Raw genomic sequence first — 23,710 nt, forward strand, 5'->3', positions numbered from 1 at the left:
ATTTGTGTTTGTCTTAACAGTATTTCATCATTCAGATCTGAAATTTGTGGGATTTATAATGATTTTGGTTTGTGATTTTTTCCGATATTGAGTAGATTAGTCGAAAGCTGAGAAGCAGGAACAATTAGAAGTTTATTTCTTTGATTGCATAAGTCTGTCTAATTTATTTGTATTTGTCCTCTGAAATGTTTGTTTTTTGTTTTTGTTTTGGGTGATCCATCTCTTGGAACCGACAGTAAATGCTGCTAATGACTCTTGGGTTTTGAGGTGATATGGTACATTTGATTAATTAGCGTTTTATTTTCTCAAAATCTATGCTACCAAATCATGTTAAGATAACTGTGAGTGAATTCCATTCAGGGTTCTGGTGATGATGGTGTGGTGGTGCTGATGAGAAAAAAGAGTAATCTGTTTTAATTGAAAGATCTGAGGTGAGGTTAGTTTAATAAGTGGGTTTTATTTTTCTGGGTTTTAGTTTTCAATTGAAAATTTGTTTTTTTTTTGTTGATTGGTTTAATTGTGTGTTAGTTTTCTCTTCTGCAGTTTGGCCTCGTACTTTAAGGAAATTGAGGTGTGGAAACAAAAGACAATATTGAACAGAAGACCAACAGAACTGCACATTAAGTAGAGAAAAAGCCTGAAAGTACAGAAAAAAAAAGGTAAAATTCTTATTGCATTCTTTATTTACTTCAGTAATGGTAGGGCTGCGATGTTGGTGTTGCATGATAATCTTGCAGGCTGTGGTTTAGTCTTGGGACTTGTTGGTTTTAACTTGATTAGGTTATTTGTTTTAAGAAAGAAGTTGCATTCCTAATTATATTTTTTTTGGTAGGTCATCCTTGGATTTCAGAACTACAATGATATAACAGTACCTACTGATATTCTAATATTCAGGCTCATGAAATCCTGTATGCGCTCATCATATCTATATAAAGTTACATTAAGAGTGAGTACTTTAATATTCTCGAAATTTGCTTTATTATTGATCATGTCTCATAATTTGGTTTGTCCACTACCCTTGATTTTTTGGCATTGTCCAAGAAATTGACTGTAGATGAACTCTTTTATCTGAAGGAGTAGTTTGCACTGTTAGAACATAACTTTGGGGAATATCTGGATGGTAAGTTGAAGAAAGAAAGAACAGATAGAGCGCTTATTTGGTTTATGATTACCGGGTCTCCTTTGAAAGATAACACCAATCGTTATTGTCCATCTGGATTGTAAATATGCATATGTTAACTAACATCTTGTGCTTCTGTAATTTGAATCAGGTGTGGATGAAACAGGACATGATGTTGCACCATAGATGTTACTAAGTAAGTTTGTTTTCTTTCACTTCGTATTTGTATTCTTACAAGGTGACCAGAAATGCTCAGAGTGGTTTAGTGCAATGATATGCTAATAGCGCACTCTTGCAGTGGCATGCTGTGGTTTAGTGCAATGGATCTGTTGTTGTGTGTCTGTAAGAGAGTATGTAAGAGGAGTAGAGCATTAACATGTGTCTGCAGTTAACCATTATTCTTGCTTATGTTCTGTAATTCTCTTTTGCTCATGTAATTCTTCATTCTGCATCTTTTATTTTTTGAGGTATTGGATTTGTCAGTCATGAATATACTTGAAAGTTAGATACGTTATTTATTGGAGACACTGAATATGTTCTTATGGTTTTCATAGTGATACTTGGTATAGTTTAGTAATTGTAGGGCAGTTGATGGGTAATGGCTCTAGTGAATGATGCTATCAATCTCTTGTTAACCCTGGCATGTGTTAGAATTATTATCTTTCGCTCACATAATATTAATGTATAGAGTTAATATTTTAAGTAGGTATCCTAGATTATCGTTTTCGTATGTTATTATTGTGCAAGATTGATAGAACTGAGAAGTATGTATTGTGTCTATTGCAGGTATCTTGCCTGCACCTTCAAGTATGCAATTTTGACCAAGATGGATGTTCTGATCTTGAGCATAGGAGGCCCTAGTTAATTAGATCCTCCTCCAGTTGAGAAGGTAAACATTTCATGGACTTGGTAATTGGTCGCTTAAAATTATATAATTATCTTTTCAGAAAAACCTTGATAAACTTGGTTGCTTGTATCGATTTCCATTGTGTCAGACATTGTTCGATATTATTTACTCTTGCTTGTATAAGTTATATCTAAAACTAATTTATTTACTCTTTCTTGTATAAGTTATCTCTAAAACTAAATGCATTGATTGTTATTTGCAGGAAGTAATGGATACTCTTATTTGTATGAGAGACTTTGACAGGCAGGAATTATAGTAAGTACATAGATTACTCATTTTGAATACAATGCATTCTATGAGGGAAGTTGTTTTATGGCTCACGTGTTTTCTTGTTTAAGTTTTATTCACTGAATATATGGGGATTAGTTTGGTTGCTTCATTAGGATACATAACTTATTCTTTTCAAAGTTCAATATAGTTTAATTTATATTTTTTCCTAATTCATAGTTCAAGTAAGGTGCCATAGCATGCATCCATACATAATAGAGAGTAATTGTAAATGTCTTCCAAAAACCTTGTGGTTTACTTTTTGCCAAGAATGTCGTATTTAAGGTTTTGAGAGTCCAATATTTTTTCGTGTTAGCTGAAGCAATAGTTGTGAAGTAAATATTAAATTTTACAAGTACATATATAAGTAGGTGTTACCATGTGTGTTTGAGTTTTAAGGGACCTTTTTTCATGTTATTGTAAAGTACAAGAAGTTGTAGTAATCCTTGTTCCTTTTGCTAATTCGCATATATTTGATTTCAGTATTGGATCAGTCACTTGGAAATACCTACGAGAGCCTACCTCTTTGCCCCTTTTTCTCTGGATATTAATCGAATGAGTTTCCATTTGCTTATGAATTAATTGTAGTGCCGGCCTGCAACAGGAATTCAGGTTCAAAACAGCCTGCAATATATATATAATTTTTTTTTGACTCTTGACTACTGAACTCATAATGTAGGATAGAAATAATGAACACCAATCATGTTCATCTACATACCCTTATTATTTATTCTTGGTGGTACTATAGCATATTATTGTTCTTTATATTCATTTATTAGAAGTAGCTGATATGAGCTTCACATCTAGTGGTGGTCATTCTGCTTCACATATAGTAGTAGTGAAGCAGCATGAGCACATATGTTTGTTGTTTGCGTCATTAACTAATATCTATGCTCAATTTTTATTGTTGGACAGGTCAGGAGTACTAGATGCCAATGTTGAAACTGGTGCATCCAAAGAGAACTAAGTGCTTTTGTTCTTGATCTTGGTTGTGCTCTTCAGGTATTTCCACTCCAAATGTTAAGTGTTTGAGCTTTGGAGTTGAGCATCCAGCTGCTTAAGTTGATAGATACATTTGTCATGCCTGTAACCTATATTCTTGTACCAACTAAGCAGCTGGAGAGGATTTTGTTTTTGTCCGAGAGTACTTGAATAAGATAAAATTAATTTTGGATAGATTTCTTAATGATAATGAATAGAAGTATTCCTTTGTATTTGTGTTTTCGTAATGAATGTATGGATGGAATGATGGTGGATAGTTTGCAGATTGAAAAGAAGAAACTGCAATTGTGGTTGTATTTCAGGCCTGTAAAATGAAAGTGCAGGTCTACGATAATGACCTGTATTACAAGCCTGTAAGCTAGAAGTCCAGGTCCATCAAAATGATCTGGGCCACCCATTTTTTTTATTGTAACAGAAAGAATTGTCACGGTTATAACTGTGACACAAATTGTCAAGAAAAAATAACACGCGTCATCATCTTACTGTTGTTACAATTGAGAGTGACACTTTAATCGTTATAAAGCCTGACAAAAGGACGACACGTGTCTGTTACAAATTAGTGGAAACACTAATATGTGATACTTTGACTGTAACAAAAAAGGACACGTGTCGCCGGTATAATCGTTGCATGGTTTAGTAACAGTTATAAGTGTTGTTGTAATGTGACTCTTTAAGACACGTGTCATACTCTGAATTGTGGTTAATAGAGAGTAACAGTTAAAACCGTTAAGATAGATGTGACAAATATGACACGTGTCGCTCTCATAAAATTAGGTCAATTGTGGCTATTAACTATTGTAACGCTTTTCATATGTGACTGTATCTGCCTTTTGTCACAGATAAAACCGTTACAAAACACCATCACAATTATTAATAATGGCCTATTTAGTACAGTTATAACCGTTACAAATTCAATAAGTAACAGGTATAGCATGTGACAAAATCCTGGAAATGGTGTAGTGCTAATCCCCAGGAGGAGAATGTCCACTATATTAAAGGACAGGTTTTTTTTTTCTTAGGAAAATCTTAGGCCTAGACAGGAACCTAAGACGAATGCATTGCATTTTAGTTGTCGTTGGCAAGGAATGAAACACTCATCCTGCCATCATTATTTTTACAAAATCTAGCTAAATTAAAAGCATCCATATTTTGAGTACGATGGATGATATTGAGATTCAAAAGGACAAAAAATATTGGATGAAGATTAATATTTCTACAATCTTCATGGATGTTAATTCTTTCATGGTAGCTAAGATGGAATCTTCCTTGTACAGCTTCATGGTATAGAAATTTGAAGCAAGATAAAATCTCTAGAGATTCAGCAGATATATCTATGTTTTTATGCTGCAGTTCTTTGGCCCACTGAAAAGTTAGGTCTTCCCCTCCAATTGGTCCCCAAGCTCCAGCGTATCCTGAATATCCTCTGGTTCCAATTGTATGTCCTGGAAATCTGTCATAGTTAGTACAGTATAGAAAATGAGATTTTCAAGGTCTTGTAGAGTACCTATCTTTATGGTGTGCCCATATTCTGAAGAGATATTCAGATTATAAGGGGTAGTATCATGACTCATAATTGAGGCAGTTTCCTTGGGTAAAAGTGTAATGTTATTCATGATGTGTTCCTTCATATGATGTAATCTGTGATGATTGCACAGATGTTGCTTAATGCACATTGAAGTAACTCTCGCATTGGGTTGAATTTTTCTGAAAATCAAGTCACATCTTGCATTCCAGATATACCATCAGCTAGTGGCATAAATGTTACTTTCATTGCTGGACATTCCAGTTTGGAACAAGGAATTCATCTAGTCCATGAAAATAGTGTTATTATCAAACTAAATGTGATGAGCACCAAGAATTTCCTTCCATACTTGAGTAGCAGCAGGACAATTTAAGAACATATGCGTCATGGTTTCTTCTTCCCCACTATTGCAAACAGTGCATCCTGGGTTGATGTAATGTAATATGCTAGCTATTTTTGTGTTTGTGGAGAGAATTCCATGAGCACATTTACATATGAAGATTCTGATAACTGGAGCCACTTCCATATTCCAGATATCTTCCCAATTTTCTGTTGTTGTGTCATTCCTGTAGAGGGTATTTAAGTCCCATATCATTTGATCTTCTTCATTTGGGTGGCTTTGCAGGTTCAGAATTGCAGCAGCTTCATTGTTTTTGAATATAGAAGAAACTTGAATTTCATCCCATTGTCCATCTGGGAGCAGTAAGGACTCCAGGTATATTAGATATTGGGGGAAGTTGTGGGGTTTTTGGAGCCTTGAAGTGGTACTTGGAATCCAAATCTCTTCTCATATTCTGATCTTCCTTCCATTCCCAATTCTCCAGTTGCAGTGATGTTGGATGTTGCTTATACCCTATAATATTCCTTTCCATACCCAAGAGTCACCATCCTTGGATTTATTATCCATATTGAGGACATTTCTTCCCTTTAGATACTTGGAATCCATAAGTTTATACCGTAGGGAGTCTTTATCCTGCTCAAGTCTCCAACCTATTTTAGTTATCATGGAGCTATTGAACAACTCCATATTCATGAAACCTCCCAGTTCCTTTGATTTGCACACAGATGTCCAAGCTTTTGGATAGTAGCCAGAAAGATTTTCTATAATTTTTCCCCAAAAGAAATCCTTCTGCAGGTTGTTAATGTCTTTACAAGTTTTCTTTGGAACCTTGAAGCAATTCATTTGGTAAATGCAGGCTGAGGATGTGACAGATTCGATAAATACTTCCCTTCCTTCAGGATTGAGTGGTATATTTTTCCATCCTGATAATCTCATCTTCAATTTTTCCACTCCTGGTTTGAAAGAATTGATTTTGCTTCTGTGTGTGAAGAGGGGGGGAGCCTAGATAACTGTCATCTAGCTTCAGAACTTGAACTCCCATGGAATCACTGATTTGGGGATAAGACTTGGATTTGTGTTCTTGATGAAAAAGACTCCAGATTTGTTAAAGTTTATAAGCTTCCCAGATATACTTCCATAGAGTTGGAGAATCTTCATGATGTTGTGTGCTTCAGGAATGTTAGCTTTGCAGAATATCATACAGTCATCAGCAACAGAAGATGGCTAATAGAAGGAGCTGTCTTGCAGATGTTGATTCCAGTAATGATACCTAACTCCTCAGCATGGAAAAGAGTTATTGATAGAGATTCCATGCAGAAAAGAAATAGATAAGGGGTCTCCTTGTCTTAGACCTCTAGTTGATTTGAAAAACTTGTCAGGAGATCCGTTGATGAGAAAAACAGAGGTAGAAGCTGAGATGCGTTGCAGGATTATGTTACACCATTGTTCATCAAATCCCATTTTCTTCATCATTTCCATCGGGAAATTCCAATCAACTCTGTCAAATGCCTTTGCCATATCAATTTTTATCCCCATGATATCAGAGTTTCCTTTCTTTCCTCTTTTGGATCTCATAGTATGTATAATTTCATGTGCCAGGATAGTTTTTCTTGGCACTGTATTATTGGTGATCTGTCTACGAACTATTGAGAAGCAATTTGGGATATTTGGTGGTAACATTAAAAAATAGAATCATATATTCATATGAATTCTAATTATTTTTGTGCTTGTAAAATGGAAAACTAACCTTTTTTTATCCCTTATAGTTGTTAGCTTCTTGTCTGTTTGTAGGAAAGAGAGAGCTCTGAGCTGCCTTTGTAATCTTTGAAAAATCCTGTTCATTTTCTCGATCTGCTCAGAAAAACAGAAATTCACATGATTAAATGTGAAACCTGTTTCGAGTCATGTGGGATTGATAACTATATACAAAAATAAATCATTTTATTATATGTGTTTAGGTGAGTTTTATTGCTATAAATAGAGCTCTTAGAATGGCTTGTAATCATCAAATCAAGCACAAAATACATAAAAAATACAAAAAAACTAGTGAGAAGATTGTAGCAAGTACTAGGCAGTCTTCATCGATGAAGATTGCAGTAAGCAGTGGGAAGTCTTCCAGTTATTATGTTCGTACTTCCTGCTTCATTGCCAATGCCATCATCATCTGCTTATTTGCTTGTATGCGTAAGCTCAATTAATCATTTTTTTTTTGGTTGATAAAGAATTTAGTGTCTACAGTGTTTCTCTCTTCTTCTTTTTTCTTTTTTTTTCTTCTCTTTTTTGGCTTATCAATAAAAACTTGGGTGTCAAGCTGACGAGTTCCGGACTAAAATCAATGATATTACCAATAATGATTTTATCATTGTACCACAATGATATCGTTCTACCTTTCAACTTATGCATATGCTATGCATTTTTGTTTTTTAAGTAAGATGTCTTATTTTATTTTTACTTTTAGGATGTTTTCGTTTTTATTATGTTCGAAAGGCTTGAAAGAGGGTCATGACTGTTTTAACAAGTTTTGATGGGTTTGAGCAAGTTTAGGCCATAAACCGTGTTGTTAAAGGAAGCGTTAAAAGATATGTTTTTAAGTTTTTTTTGTTCAAAAAATTGGTTAAAAGAACCAAAAAAATCAACAATTTCTGGGTGAAAAAGACATCTAGGTTTTGATACTGTTTAAATGGAAAAAAAATGTTAAAATAGCCAGGATGTGAACAGTCTCATCCTACCCAATTTCAAATATTTTTTCTCATTTTTAATTTACATCAGGATGCATCTAGTTTTATCCTCACTATTTTTTAAATTTAAGCCAGGATGAATCCAGTTTCATCCTTGCTATCTTTTTTTTGTCCATTTCACCCGTAATAATTAGTCCATTAGAACCATGTTTTAAAAATATTTGGACAAATGACCCATTTTCCGTTTTTTATTTTCTTGTTCAAACTATAACGGATTAAATTAGAAAAATATTGGATGAATATTTTTATGTAATTGTTATTATGGCTGTGAAAATATTTTTAAACAAGGTATTTATAATTTTTATTTTAACGTTGGTATAACATTTTTACCGTACTAATTTACAAGATTCAATTGAATAAATTGTTTTTCTTTTTTGATTTTTCAATAATAATTTAGATTAACTTTTCTTCATGAAAAGATCCATGACACACTTGCAAAAGCTGTCATCTGTAAAAGCACACATAAAATGCATGTTGTAGGAAAATATCTTAGAAAATCATTTACATAACCAGCATCATAACCTGAAAATTACCCTTAAAAACGATATTATTTTTCAGAGCATGATAACTAACTTTACAATCATGATTTTAATTAATAATCAGTTGTCCCTTTTCAAGTATACATTATACATTGAATCGTATCTCGAAGTTCCTTCTCTTTTTTTTGTCGAGATTTTCGATCTTATACCATTATAAGACTGTACTTTAGTTTAATTTTGACTCTTGGTGTACTTGATTTTCATATAATTTAGATTTGCTATTAATGAACGAATTCGCAAAATCTTTAAAAAAAAAAAAACTGTAAATTGAAAATTTACAATTTTAAAAGCTTTCAGAAAATATTTATGTTGAATAAGTTGTTGACATATACATAGGGGCATCCGGAATTTGATTTTGATTTTTTAATTATTAATTTACTTGGCATCCGTGTAATTAATTATAATTTAGAATTAGCAGTACATGTAAAGAAAATGATACTGTAGCCCCAACTTGAATTGAAACTCGGCGCACCAAACAAACTAAAAGTCCCTAATTGAATGGTACTTCGATCTAAAGCGATGGTTGGACTTGGAGCCATTTTTCTTGTTCTGGTGGTGTTGATTTCACAGATAGCGAAACTTAATTTTTCTTTTCTTTACCCTGACCAAGATTGGAACCGGAAATTTTTATGGCGAATTAATTAGTCGAGGTTTTTCTATTTCTGCAGAGATGGGATCAGCAATTAATCCACCATTTAAGAATATATGCATCCCGGGGGACATTTACGAAGTGACAGGATGGGGCGACTGCGCTCGCTGTTCAAATTGGTGCAAATCCGAATGTAATAGAATGGGAAGTTCATCAGTGGTTAAGAATGATTGTAAAGATTATGTTGGTAAGAGGTATCCAGGGAAAGAGTGTTTCTGTTGCTGCAAAAACATTCGACCAACAGGAAGTTCTAAAGCACCACCCTCTGTACCCCTTCCCCCAAACGAACCAAATTTTGGACAAAGTATATGTATTGGTGGCGAGAGATATGTGGAGATTGTCCATAAAAGTTCTCAAGATTGCGCTCTTAAATCTCTTTGTGAAAGGAAAAGGAAAATAACCACGTACGCGGTGCTCATGAAGCGCGAAATTTAAAATCACATCATCGCATCTATGCTAACAGCTGATAACTAGATGATAATTTCCCTGAAATATTATTCACTTTACTGCTGTGAATATAAAGATGAACGAATTGCAATAGTTGATGATGATTGCAGGGTAATGCTCTTGCAACAACACTTACACGGTAATCTAGAAAGAGCACACGCCGTCCTCACCAATGAAGCTTCCCTTGACGAACATATACTTTCACAATCTCGTTCACAAACGTTGCAATCGGTTGTGGAGGTTGTTATATAAGTGTCACCGCCTCTGCAAGGTGAAGGCGGTGATGGAGATGGCGGTGTGGGTGATGGGGATGGAGGAGGAGGTGAGGATGGTGGTGGAGGTGATGGGGATGGAGGTGGAGGAGAGGGAGGTGGTGGGGATGGAGGAGGAGGCGAGGGTGGTGGTGGTGGTGGAGATGGTGGAGGAGGCGACCGTGGAGGGGGTGATGGTGGAGGGGGTGGCGGTGGAGATGGAGGAGGAGGTGGTGATGGTTTGCAGCAGCATTGCTCGTACCATTTTTTAGCAATCCCGTCACCCGTATTATGTGCGTTACCCATACATTCTGTCGCGTGTAGTCGTTGGTATTCTTAATCTTATCTTTAAATAATTGTATTTGTATTGCATCGTATCAATTGGGACCACATATCTACGCTGGTATTATAACTTATTAGTACTTTGGTGTCACCAAAGAATTTTCAGTGTCACCTGCAGGTCTTTACTCAGTTGTGCCGCTGAAGAGCAATTTTTATAGAGGAAGAATCCCCCGACATTTTTATATTCACACTATAAATTTCACAATTTGGACACCAATTTTTTTTATATATAAGAATGGAACAGTAACGAATTTAAAACTAATATTATGATAATTTTTGTTTGAAGCAATATTATGATGATGATATTTTCGTTTTATCAACTATCAAAAATTAGTACATTCTGAAATATCAAGCCGCATCATCTACCAATATTTATTTAAAACGTTGGAAATACTTTGATTTCCAAAAACTAATTTTCCTCATTTTCTGTTTTAAATGGGTTACAGTTTGGTTTTTAAAAATAAACATTTTCCACAAAATTAAATAGTCTGGATGTAAAAGTGTGAAGGTCCTTTCTCATCCTTATAATATGCTACTTCCCAATATTTTAGGCTTCTGGTTTTCTTAAGAACAAGGGCGATGAAGGAGTGTATTTTGATATTGTATTTAAGTAGTAGTAAAGCAGCACTAGGGTATAATCCTAGTGCCGGAAATAAACATGGGTACGGAAGTAAGGACCTCAAGGTCAACACCGGTCTGCATACGTATACAAACCTGACGTGTCTTTTAAACATAACTAAAGCTGCACATGGGTCAGACGGATTAGGTTTCATCTACTACCAACCCAACTATAACCGGTTTTTATTTTCATAACTAACCCCGTCCGCTTAATTTTTGGTTCGGATTTCAACCGCCAGCTACGGGTCGGTCGGTTTTGGTTTTATACCCGCATTAACCCTGTTCAATTATCAGTTATTAGTGGTAGAGGTGTTTTGATTTGGGCTAATGATAATAAATATGATGGTCAATGGGAAAATGGTGTTCGTAAATGGAATGGTACTTTTACTTGGCCTGATGGGAGTTGTTATGTTGGTCGTTGGAATAAAAATTCAAAGGAACCGGTTGTTTAATAAAACTTTTTATCCTTGTACTAATAATCCTTGTGGTGGTGCTGGTCATAATAAGGATTTAATCGTCTGTAATGTTGTTGTTAATAATCAGATAAGGTCATTGAGTGAAGAGAATTTTTTGTTGAGTACTAATACGAAGAGATCTTCTGTTGATGGAGGAAAAGGAAGTTTAGCTGAGAAGAATTTTCCTAGGATTTCTATTTGGTAATCAGATGGAGATGATGGTGATATTACTTGTGATATTGTTGATAACGTGGAAGATTCCATTTTTGATAGAGATGGAACTCATTTGGATCATGGACTGGGAGGCGGTGCTACACATACTAGAAGAAGTCTTGTTTATATGTTTTAGAGTTTCAGTTAATTGGAGGGCTAGGATTAGTTTCTAAACTTTCTATCAACGTTCTATATTTATCATGTTTTTCGGGTGGGTTTGGGAAGGTTTTAAAACATAACCAACTACGATATATCGGGTTTTTATATTCATAACCAATTACCAACTCGCTACGGGCGAGTTCCCACAGATTCGAGTAAGTCGGGCGAGTCTTGTGCAGCTCTAGTATCAACACCCGCCCGCAAGCACATTCTCTAACAATCTTATATATAGCACCCGAAAAAAAGTAAGGGCTGCCAAATCCTCAATCCCACCACCACTATTAGTAGCTTAGTAGCATCCTTTTATTCCGTTTTGAAACATAAAAACTATGTACTATACTTGGAAGTAAAGTGGCATATGCGGTCTGGTCATCTCTTACCCCTAATAACACTTGGAAATGGGTATTTCCGGATACAATGCGCTCGCTAGCAGCTACATGGTCGAACAATCATCTTTCAAGGTTGGGCATAGTGGTTTGGGATTTCATTCCAACGACAATTGTTTGGGCTCTTTGGAGAGAAAGAAACTCTAAAATCTTTGAGGATAAATATCTATTGAAAACAGATAAAAAAATTAGTAGAAGATGCAAGATCTTTGTCCCTCTCATGGGCAGCTGCTTCTGATAGTAGGGTTCATTTAAATTTTGCGCAAACAGTTCAAAATGGGAACTTGTTTTTATCCAACTGTTTTTGTTTCTTTTTCTTTTTGATTACCTCCCGTAGTGTCATATGTATATTCTTATCCAATCTAATATATTCTTTTCTTATCAAAGATAATATACTAAAACTTAGAAAAGAAGAGTCATTTGACATAATATTGTACGAGAAAAAGTAAGTGTGATATTGTTTCAAATTGTTGTCGGAAACGTTTTCTTTTGTTTTCGGTCTGCTGCATGGTTTGTTAGGCCTTCCACTGCATGGTTGGCCTTGCTGTAAAGATGTTGTTCATAAAATTATAGATGCAATCAATTAAATAAGCAACACTTTGGGAACTGTGTTCCTGATTTTTTTCTAGTATTTTACATTTTCGATTTGTTGTTGAGGTGTAGGTGTTACTGGTTTACTATCTTTGTGTTTGTTAGAGCAACCACAGTCATGAGACGGACCAAATACCAAAAGCCAGACTAAAAACCAAAAAAATTTGATTTTCCGTGTGTTCAAGCGCAGTGGGAGAATACCAAAATTTGGTGAAGCGTAACTTATACCCACGTTTGATGCGGGACGCAACTTATATCCACGTTTCTTGATGGAGCGTGTTTATAATATGCGTCTGAATGAAACAGAGGTATAATGCGCGCTTGAATGGGACGTAGGTATTATTCACGCCGTGCACGGGACGTAGATGGTAATTGCGTTTGCTGGGACGGAGTTACAAATTGCGTCTCATTCAAACGCAGATAGAAACTGCGTCTGTGTCGGGTGGAGATGGAAGTTGCGTATGGACTGGGCGGAGATGGAAGTTGTGTATGGTTTGGGCGGAGAAGGAAGGTGCGTCTGGGCCGGACGTATATTTAGAATCCGTCTGACAGTAGTTTTAGCATTAACAGTCTTTTTGAGTGTGCAATCTTCCTAGGTTAAATTCTATTATTTTTATAACTTTCAATCTTTTTTTTACTTCTATTTGCTGGTGCTGAATATTCCCGTTGTTTCAGCTTATAAAAAGGAATGTAAAAGCAATAAAATTCATTTTGCATCTTAATAAACAGGCCTGTGGTACCGTATAGCTAACATTTTCGTCAAGATTTTATCAGAAGGTACATGGGATTTGAGAACCTGTTCAATGCAAAATGCTTATTAGAATGGGTTTCTTTGTCCCTTTGTCACCTAGCTTATTAGACGGATTCTAAATGTTAATGCGCCCAAACCAGGCGTTAACAAAAGTTACGCCTGCTAACAAACGTACATTAAAGATACGCCTCGCCCAGACGTACATTAAAGTTACGCCCATACCAGACGTACATTAAAGATACGCCTAGACACAGACGCTCACAATACATGCGCCCAACCCAGACGTTTTTTATAACTGCGCCTCATTCATACGCCCTTTATACATCCGTCCCATTTCAGGCGTAAGTATTAACATCGTCTGACGCGTTTGAAGGGGGCGGAGTTTATACATGCGCCTGACTCATACGGTGATTATATGCTCGCCTGATTGTATACGGTGATTAAACTGCCTGATTGTATACGGTGATTAAACTTACGCCTGGTATCATACGCTCCTAATACTTCCGTCCCACTATATCTTTTTTAGTCTGGGCCGACGACCACATTTGGTCTCAAACCCTAAATTTGGCGACCAAATTTGGGTTTACTCCTCACCACTGCGATACTTTCTGGGACCAAATTTGGGTTTAGTACCCAAATTTGGTCGTGACTGTGGTTGCTCTTAGAGAAGTTTTAGGAGTTGTTTAAATCGTGTGATAAAAGCATTTCCAACGGTGTCCGGGTTATATCCTATATGGAACCCTACAAAATAGGATTTTAACATTATATATATAGAATTCTGTTTTGATTAGTATTAGGTCTTAACCCGGGTCATATTTTAATTTTATGTCTTAGATGGATTATTTGTGTGCCCGGTAATTTTATCGGGTAAATAATTATATGGGAAGCATTGACATTGCCGATGATTTAACAGAACTAAATATATAGCTGGATTGAGGCGATGTTATGGAATTTTTATCGCAACATGTTATAATGACCTGATTTTTTGATGCAATGTTTATAACCATGAGCGAACAATCTAAGAATTCGACATTTAAGCCGTAAAGTGTATGAAATGTCCTAAAACAAAAAATATATAATTTCTCTTCCAGAACATAGTACACGGATTCCTATACAAAAATCCTTCCCTATGTCTGTCATGTCATAACAAACACTGTTTACAACGTTAGTCAACTCTTTATGATTGTTTCAACAAAAAAAAATAACTCTTTGATGACTGAAAACGTATACTCTCTTGCTTCAAAATAAAAAATAAACAACGAAAATGATGGATACACCGAAAAGTTTGAACTGAGCTGCGCACCGTGTGAGAGGAGGGTGGAACTCACTCCTATCCCACTCCCTATCACAATGTTGAGAGGCACACCGGGACCGTTCGATCTCCTCCCGATGTCCACCTCGGTGCTGCTTTTCGGTGGGTCTAGCAAAGTTCAAAAAACAACGCTCTCTTATCTTCCTTTAAAATTTGCGCACATGACCTGTACAGTGTTTCTAAATGCTTTCCTTTTCCGAATTGACCCTTATCTGGCTAAAGGGAGTTCCATAAGTCCGGCGCCCTTGTGAGCGCTCTAATTGTCAGTCCCTCTCTCCCCTAACTTTTTTTTTTTTGTTTTGTTTTGATTAGAAAAGAGCTAATAATCTCATACTGGGCGATCGGGCTTCTCACTCAAACCCAAATTGCCAACTCATTACCATTAGCCTCTCTCCCCTAACTTCAGCATCCTTTTCCCTCTCTATTTGGTGGCTAGTTCTTAGGTATAATTTCTCTTTTACCCTCCTCGTGATTTTGGGTGTCCACATTGTGAAAAGATATGTTAATAATGCCCCAAAGAATGAACCGTTTTTTTTTTCTTTTTGAAGCATAAGAATGAACTGTTTGATGGGTGATAAAAATCATCGGCGAGCAATTACTACCTAAGGCCGGTGAGATTCTGCTACATAAGTATTGTCAATTTTTACCCTGAAAACCTAATGTGTCTCCAGTTTCAAAACTTTTTTTTTCTTATAAGAAAGGCAAGATAAGATCAAAAAAGAGAAAGAATACCAAGATAACACCCTTTGAAGATACGTGGAAAAATATATATATATTGAGAATGATTGCTTCACCGAGAAAATTGAACCGAAGGTGCACCATGTGAGGGAAAAAGCCGGCCCACATCTGCCCTTCCCAGATCCAAATGTTTAGAACCATAAGTACTGGCCGTGCGATCTAATCTTGGTGCATTCCGCAGTTTGTTTTCACGATGCGTGTATCAAAGCTGGCTGTACATATATTGAAAATTTACAACAAACTACTCCCTAAACAAATTCACCTAATCAGAGATGAAATCATCACATTAATAGACCAACTAAGCAACAACAACTTGATATCAATAATAAGAGAGCGTAAAGGCTTTTAACTTTGTTTCTTCGCTATTAGAATATCAGTTCTTTCCAACCACACTACCCATTATATCGCGAACGCAAACAATATTTCCAAAAAATTAGAGGCTTGATCGAGATCTTTAACTTCCGCTTCCATAAGAACTCGATAACCTGTAAAAAATGGTCTCAGTTCCAAAACTGATATGATATCTATTTTTTGTCCATCATTTAGTTGCTAGGTCCTTTGTTAAGGTTTCGTTCACCACATTGGACGAAAAAGTTAGTTGGTAGCACACGATGCACACCCCCGAATTGTTCAATGCACGCATAAGATGGGCGGAATAGTTTCAAGTGTAATCTAATTTTTGGATTACTGGTTCTTGAGAATCAATTAGCTGTCATCTAAAAAACTTTTAACTGTAAAGAAACAACCGTGGACCCAACCCATGCATGCCAATTAATCGACCAATATTTCATATGTCATCCAACGCTAATAAATCAAGATACGCGTCCCATTTCATTGAAGATCATAATTACAAGTATAGAAGAAAAATGCACTAATGCACAATTAAGACCCATCAACTACACTCAACAAAGAATATATGATGACCAAGAAAATTTGAAAAATACATAAAAGTAGCGTTTTTGGCAAAGCTATTTTGATGTCATAACTGGGACAAAATAGGAATGGAGAAAAGCTTATAGGTCCCCATAAGGCCAACCCTGCGTTCAAAATCACAACATACAAAGGACTTTTTGCCAAATATGGCAACCAGGTCGAGTCCATCCATATGTTGTTGTTATTAACATCTCCTCCATCTACCCCCACGTCTGTCGAAATGAAACATAATGGTAGAGTCAAAATATAATCAAGGTTTTTTTATCAATCATATCTTCTCTATTCAATGGCATCTAACATTTTGACAACAAATATTTGTGTCCACTACAACAAAGCAGCACAATACAACAAAGTAGCATAAAATCCGACATGAGGTGAGACCCTTACTTCCTAATGACGTTAATCAAAATATGAAAAAATCGGGGATAATGTTGATTTCAATCGTGTTGGTAATTTATACCCGCAAGTCACGTACATTTCTTGAGTTCACTAAGCACATCTAGCTTCCTTTGCTTCCTAGTAGTATAGAGCTCTCAACATTTATCAGGCCGTTGTTATTTTAAAAAAATAAAAAAATAATAAGTTCAAGTGCGTATTTACATGACATCGTTAGGAGGAGTGAATACAAAAGCAAATAGTCATACTTTTCCTTTGAGGTGCAGCTCAGAATACTCCAGATATTCTTGTAGTGCCATCTTAACTCAACATAGAGATCATCCATTCACAGCTACATTTTTTTTGATGCAAGCATTCACAGCTACGTACTACATAATGTAAGACAAAATGAAATGAGAACAAAAAGAAAGAAAATCCTGAAATGAGAAAGCAAGCAAAATGGTTAAATACTTAGGTTGAAAGTTCTTTCCAATGAAAACATAACTAAAGACCAAAGGATAAAAACACAAATGGCTGGAATACCTTAACAAACATAAAATTGGAGAAGGGAATTAGGTTAAAAAAACCTCGCGTTTTTAGGGGCCACTCAAAAGGATTTAGGGGCCATCAATTTATACCCATTCAAAGACTCTAGTTAAGGGGTACCCTATATGATATTGAAGTTACATAAATGCCCTTCTGGTAAAACCGTATAAAAACAAAATAAAAAAAAATTCTACTCATTTCAACTCTTCTTCTTCCAGTTTCATATCTTCCGATTGTGGAAGAAAAAAAACTTTCCTCGTTCAACCGAAACATCGCCGCGAATCTTAAAATCAAAACATCGTTGATTCGTTTATAAAACAATGGATAAGGGAAATGAAACCCACAGACCTAGAACCAAAAATGTTGCTCGGGGTATCGATCCAAAGATTGGGATTTTAGCAAGAAATAAAGAAATTCTTGATGCAAATGAAGAAGAACGCGAAGAACAAGTACCCGGCAATGTAGTCGGTGGTGGCGATTCCGATAGTCAAACACTTCGTCAACTTCAAATGACCCCAATTAGGTAAGAATCTATCATTTTTGGTGTTTATTTCGCTTTAATTCGTCGAATCGAGAAAAAAAATTTCTAGGGTTTTCGGTTATTTATCCAGATTCGGACGATATTCATGCTCATTTACTTCCGAATGTAGTCATGTTCTTCATTTCTCAAGAACATCGACAGTATTCGGGAGAAAGATTTGATGATTATCTGCCGAATATTGGTGGCCATATCTTCCTGGATACAAACTGCTAATAATCGGTAGTTTAATGATTTTTTTGGCTACCAAATATATTTAAGTATACACAGAGTATTCGGAAGAACACTCACTACCGAATGTATATATTGAAAAAATCTCAAAATTTCTGATATAGGAAAAATCCCATTTTGGGGCCAGTATTTATTCGGAAGACAATATAATGTTTTATACCTCCGATTGTGTAGGATAAAATTTTAGAGTTTCTGAACTCCAGTTGATGAATATTCGGTTGTAAACATGTTTAGTTATATTCCGATTGTTTTTCATTCGGAAAAAATATGTGTCTTCTTACTTCCGAATTTGTACATTCGGGGTTATAGATGTGCACTTTGTCTTCCGATTGTGTAGGATGAAAAATTTACAACTTCTGAACTCCAATTGATGCATATTCGGTTGTAAACATGTTTAGTTATATTTCGATTGTTTTGTATTCGGGAACAATATGTGTCTTTTTACTTCCGAATGTGTTCATTCGGGTTATATTTCCATACTTTGTCTTCCGATTGTATAGTTTGTAAATATTGTTCCTTTCTTTGTTGTTTAGACAAAGTCAAGAAAGGAGGAAGAAAGTGACAGCTAGTGCTAGGAAGGAAAGGAGCGCCAAAGATAATTCAAGTGCTCAACAAAGCTTACAAGAACAAAACAGTCAACAAGGAGTGCAACCAAGTGCTGAACAAAGTGTAGAACAACAAGGCAGTGAACAAGGGGTGCAACCAAGTGTTGAACAAGCCGCTCAACAAAGTGCAGAACCAACTGCTCCACAAGTTACACCCCACCATGAAATTGAACCAGTTGATCCAGTGCCAAGAGTAGAAGAAGAAGGACAACCAAGTGGTACCCAAAAAGCCAAAAAAGGAAAAGATGGTGTAAAGAAGGATATTGCTAAGAAAGCATCACATCTTGTCCCTCAGCACTTGAAGAAGAATGGTATTCTAGCAGGCACAATTCTTGGGCTACTGGTGGATGGAGGAAAATTGCTATTTGGATACAAAGACTCATGGGCCAGAGAAATATACGAAACCGAGATAATAAAATTACTATTTTTTATTAATGTATTGTCTATGTGTTATATCGTAATATTTGTATTAAGGATTTTTTTATGTACTTTAATAGGATCATCAAGATGCGGTCCGTCTACTCAAACCTACCGCCGCACCAACAAAAATGCTTGCGTGGCCTTTATCCGGTGAATGTGAAAGGTTCAAGTCAATTGTTGCCAACTCGGGGTTAGCTAATGCCGCCGAGAATTCATTGTTGGAACATGATCGTGTGGCCATATCGGCGTTCGTGGAGAGAATGTATCCTGAGACCGATACTTTCCATATGCCGTTTGGGGAGATGACAATTACTCCGGATGATGTTGTGCAGATTCTTAACCTTCCCGACCAAGGCACAGCTGTGAAGTTTAACTACACAAAGCAGTTAAGTTGGGCACAACTTTATGCTCTAACTAAAAAGTGCTTAGGTTGGGATGAAGAGACAACAACAGCAGAGTTTAGGAGGCATGCAAGTTACAGAACAAGACATATCAACATTACAGCTTTGATGAATATGTTTCGAGGCACCTTGGAGAAGGAAAAGAATGGAACGTTAACTGATGAGAAAGTGAACCACGCTGCCACCGCATATCTCCTTTGTGTATTGGGATGTGTCATATTCCCCAAATGACGCATATTCGTTAGGAAATGATCCACCTCTATTTCCGAATGTTTGGTATTCGGCGGATAGGTATTCAGTTTTATTTCCGATTATATATAATCGGAAATAAAGTTTGGAAATTACTACCGAATATACACAATCTATTTACTAAAACTTGGTTTCTTATGTATATAGGCATGGATCTATGACCACTTCCCCATCCTGAAGTTGGCCGGAGAGAACCCGGGGTGGTGCAAAGGTACTCCTAGAGGAACAAAGTATATATTTGAAGACAATCGTTCTAGGACAAAAGAGCAGCAGTTGATTCGCATGAGGGAGATTTTGGACCAATTGAAGGCCTCGGACGTATGCTTTGATCCATACAAGGAAGATCGATCCATTGGGCATATAAATGTTCGGTCGGACTTGTCCCTTTATTTTGGACCGTTGTGGCACCCCACAGGATATGTGATGTATAACCCCTCTAGGGTGATGCGACAACACGGGTATATACAACAAAAACCTGTGGAGAAAATGGGGGATTACTACAAATTGGAGTTGGAGTTGTGCTCTTCTAGTGGTGATAATCTCACGATTTTTCACACAGGCCCACTACTGTTCTTGATAACTGGGATAAGAGGAGTGACTTCATTATCGACACTGGTAGACGAACCACCCGAGGTGATGAAAATTCTCCAGACTATATGAGTTGGTATAACAAGGTATCACATCCTTTGGTTATCCGTGAAATCAAATCCAACACTACTGCGGCGGGTTCAAGTTATAATTATATCATCAAAGACAAACCAGCTGGTTATGATAGACTGGTGCGTGTTCTTATATTTTTGTTCATTTTATATTATTCCTATAAATCTTAGGTAATTACCGTTTGATGTTATGTCATTACGTATAAAAAACAGGTGAATAGGTTCAAGCGTGTTTCCAAAATGTTAACTGCATGCCTGAAGAGCGGAGATCCCATGCCAGCTGAGAAGATCAAAGAGACTAGATATCTAGTTGATAATATGGATAACGAAGATTATGCTGCCCAGTTTGGGGAGAAAGTCACGAAGAGGCATCAGCCCAAGGTGGCAGTATCAAAGACGGGTAAAAGAACTCGAGCTTCATCGAGCGCTGAAGCTTCTCCAACTGAAGCTGCTCCAACTGAAGGTGCTCAAACCCGTGGTCGTGCAGGACTGGGAGGTAGTCACGGTCGTAAAGTAAAGAAGAGCAGATAAATGACAATGATTTTTGTTGTACATTCGGAAATTTGTTTGGGTAACTAAGTTAGACATGTTCAAATGACAATGATTTGTGTGGTATATTCAAAAATTTTGGTAACTAATTTAACTTCCGATTATTTCAAAGACAAAATTTCAAAAGTATAAGTTTTTCCAAATTCTGATTTTTGGGTCATCGTACATTCGGAACTTTACAAAAAACCTATCCTCCGAATATTACAAGTTCAAAACAAACCACGCCATGGCTCCAGGTGGTTCCAAGGGCCACTATTGAAGGTTAGACAGCCCATATTCGGAAGTTTTGGTAACTAATTTAACTTCCGATTATTTCAAAGACAAAATTTGAATAGTATAAGTTTTTCCAAATTCTGATTTTTGGGCCATCGTACATTCGGAACTTTACAAAAAAATTATCCTCCGAATATTACAAGTTCAAAAAAAACCACGTCATGGCTCCAGGTGGTTCCAAGGGCCAATATTGAAGGTTAGAAAGCCCATATTCGGAAGTTTTGGTAACTAATTTAACTTCCGATTATTTCAAAGACAAAATTTGAAAAATATAAGTTTTTCCAAATTCTGATTTTTGGGCCATCGTACATTCGGAACTTTACAAAAAAAATTATCCTCCGAATATTACAAGTTCAAAACAAACCACGCCATGGCTCCAGCTGGTTCCAAGGGCCAATATTGAAGGTTAGACAGCCCATATTCGGAAGTTTTGGTAACTAATTTAACTTCCGATTATTTCAAAGACAAAATTTGAAAAGTATAAGTTTTTCCAAATTCTGATTTTTGGGCCATCGTACATTCGGAACTATACAAAAAAATTATCCTCCGAATATTACAAGTTCAAAACAAACCACGCCATGGCTCCAGGTGGTTCCAAGGGCCAATATTGAAGGTTAGACAGCCCATATTCGGAAGTTTTGGTAACTAATTTAACTTCCAATTATTTCAAAGACAAAATTTGAAAAATATAAGTTTTTCCAAATTCTGATTTTTGGGCCATCGTACATTCGGAACTTTACAAAAAAATTATCCTCCGAATATTACAAGTTCAAAAAAAAACCACGTCATGGCTCCAGGTGGTTCCAAGGGCCAATATTGAAGGTTAGACAACCCTATTCGGAAGTTTTGGTAACTAATTTAACTTCCGATTATTTCAAAGACAAAATTTGAAAAGTATAAGTTTTTCCAAATTCTGATTTTTGGGCCATCGTACATTCGGAACTTTACAAAAAAATTATCCTCCGAATATTACAAGTTCAAAACAAACCACGCCATGGCTCCAAGTGGTTTCAAGGGCCAATATTGAAGGTTAGACAGCCCATATTCGGAAGTTTTGGTAACTAATTTAACTTCCGATTATTTCAAAGACAAAATTTGAAAAGTATAAGTTTTTCCAAATTCTGATTTTTGGGCCATCGTACATTCGGAACTTTACAAAAAAATTATCCTCCGAATATTACAAGTACAAAAAAAACTGTTTCCTGGAACCAAACAACACCATAATCGGAAAGAAATTTGACTCATAACATAACCGAATATTACAATCGGTAGGTTGTTTAACAAAATAATCTACCGATTTCGTATAATCGGCTAGTTTTTATATTAATAATACTCCGATTACATCCATTACATAAAGTTCAAACGGCCTTAACCTTACAATTTCGTCAAAAGCACCTAAATCCATACTCCTAATTGACCATAAAAGTATTAAAACAGATCATAACTTCCAGTGACCATAGAAATTGTCCCTCTTGATTTTGTAGCATCCTTCATGTTCAAATCGTTTCCCGTAGAGGTCCACATACCGGCTATCCGCAAGATTTCTCTGAAATTACGAATGAGTAACAAGTTAGTACTAACTTTTGTTAATGTGAGTTGGAGTTACAGAGATACTTACTCGTTTTTCATACGTCCACCAAGGAAAAGCGTTCCTAACAAACCGTTCCTCATCTTCAAGTTTGTCAATCTCCTTATCGAGCGCATTCTTTCTCATCTTAATGTCATTGGATGATCTTCGAATTCGATTACCATCTAAGGCCTAAAATACCATTAAGATACGGTTCCATATCTGCTCTTTGGATTCCGATTTGTGGAGCTTGTGAACACGATCATGAGCAGTTACCACAACCCACGCTCTATAAATAGCACAATCTTCTTCTTCGGCAAAAGCAATATCCATGTTTTTTGTTATGAAAATTAAAACTGAAGAGAGTAAAGAGTTTGGTGCAATTGGGGTGATAGATATGAGTTTCTTCATATAGGTTTAGGGTCCAACGGCTCTTTTTGTTTTTCCCAAAAACTCCAACGGCTAATTTGACGAAAGTTGAATGTGGAGAAACCAATTATCGATAGGTATTGTATTTAGCATATCTACCAATTATGGTAGCTTTCAAAATTTGAATTTGGGGAAACTTATAATCGGTAGGTTTTGTAATATATTTAACTCCCGATTAACGCTGCATCCAAAACACGAACCAAGTGGTTATGGATGGCTGTGTACACTCCCGATTAATGAACACAAATCATTCTAATACTGCACCGACTACAATCGGAAGTCTGGGAAATATTTTGGCTTCCGATTGCAATCGGAGGATAACAATGTTATCATATCCTCCGAATATATAAGGGTAATTTTGTCATTACGAATTATGCGAAATAAGGGCTGGCTACATTTTCCCTTTGGGTGACCTTTTTTGTTTTATTGTTGGCCCCTAAATCCTTTCGAGTGGCCCCTAAAAACGCGAGGTAAAAAAAGGCAATTACCTTATTGTCTTCGTTCAAGGAAGTGCCTTTTTTTGGCTCAGCCAAGGAGGTATGTTGATGACTGACAAAATCAGTGACTTATGTAACACCATTAAATATT

General features: G+C 36.3%; 1 protein-coding gene and 1 long non-coding RNA gene across 5 annotated transcripts; both read left to right on the forward strand.

Moving 5' to 3' along the window:
- Positions 1-230: 230 nt before the first annotated feature.
- LOC113326119 lies at positions 231-2,318 on the forward strand. Of its 4 annotated transcripts, none has more exons than XR_003348310.1 (7): positions 231-267; positions 361-431; positions 544-659; positions 833-946; positions 1,042-1,316; positions 1,907-2,009; positions 2,230-2,318. It is a non-coding gene; the product is annotated as an uncharacterized LOC113326119 (long non-coding RNA). The 4 variants fall into 4 exon arrangements; XR_003348311.1 differs by having other exon boundaries at positions 1,272-1,316; XR_003348312.1 differs by having other exon boundaries at positions 231-275; positions 833-1,316.
- A 6,787-nt stretch (positions 2,319-9,105) lies between these two features.
- LOC113326363 (phosphatidylinositol 4-phosphate 5-kinase 1-like) lies at positions 9,106-11,402 on the forward strand. Its single transcript, XM_026574105.1, has 4 exons — positions 9,106-9,388; positions 9,785-10,021; positions 11,037-11,185; positions 11,286-11,402. Exons 1-4 carry the CDS (start codon positions 9,106-9,108, stop codon positions 11,400-11,402), a joined length of 786 nt encoding a protein of 261 aa, XP_026429890.1.
- The last annotated feature ends 12,308 nt before the right edge of the window (positions 11,403-23,710 follow it).

The sequence above is a fragment of the Papaver somniferum genome, unplaced genomic scaffold (genome assembly GCF_003573695.1).
Source record: "Papaver somniferum cultivar HN1 unplaced genomic scaffold, ASM357369v1 unplaced-scaffold_10, whole genome shotgun sequence".
NCBI classification, from domain to species: domain Eukaryota; kingdom Viridiplantae; phylum Streptophyta; class Magnoliopsida; order Ranunculales; family Papaveraceae; genus Papaver; species Papaver somniferum.

What these genes read in the sequence shown, in the direction of transcription:
- LOC113326363 (XM_026574105.1), top strand. Translation starts at nt 9,106, where the DNA reads ATGGGATCAGCAATTAATCCACCATTTAAGAATATATGCATCCCGGGG. An exon ending in CGAACCAAATTTTGGACAAA is followed by an intron (nt 9,389 to 9,784) that starts GTATATGTATTG and finishes TTGTTATATAAG; the next exon opens with TGTCACCGCCTCTGCAAGGT. An exon ending in TGGAGGAGGAGGTGGTGATG is followed by an intron (nt 10,022 to 11,036) that starts GTTTGCAGCAGC and finishes TTCAATTATCAG; the next exon opens with TTATTAGTGGTAGAGGTGTT.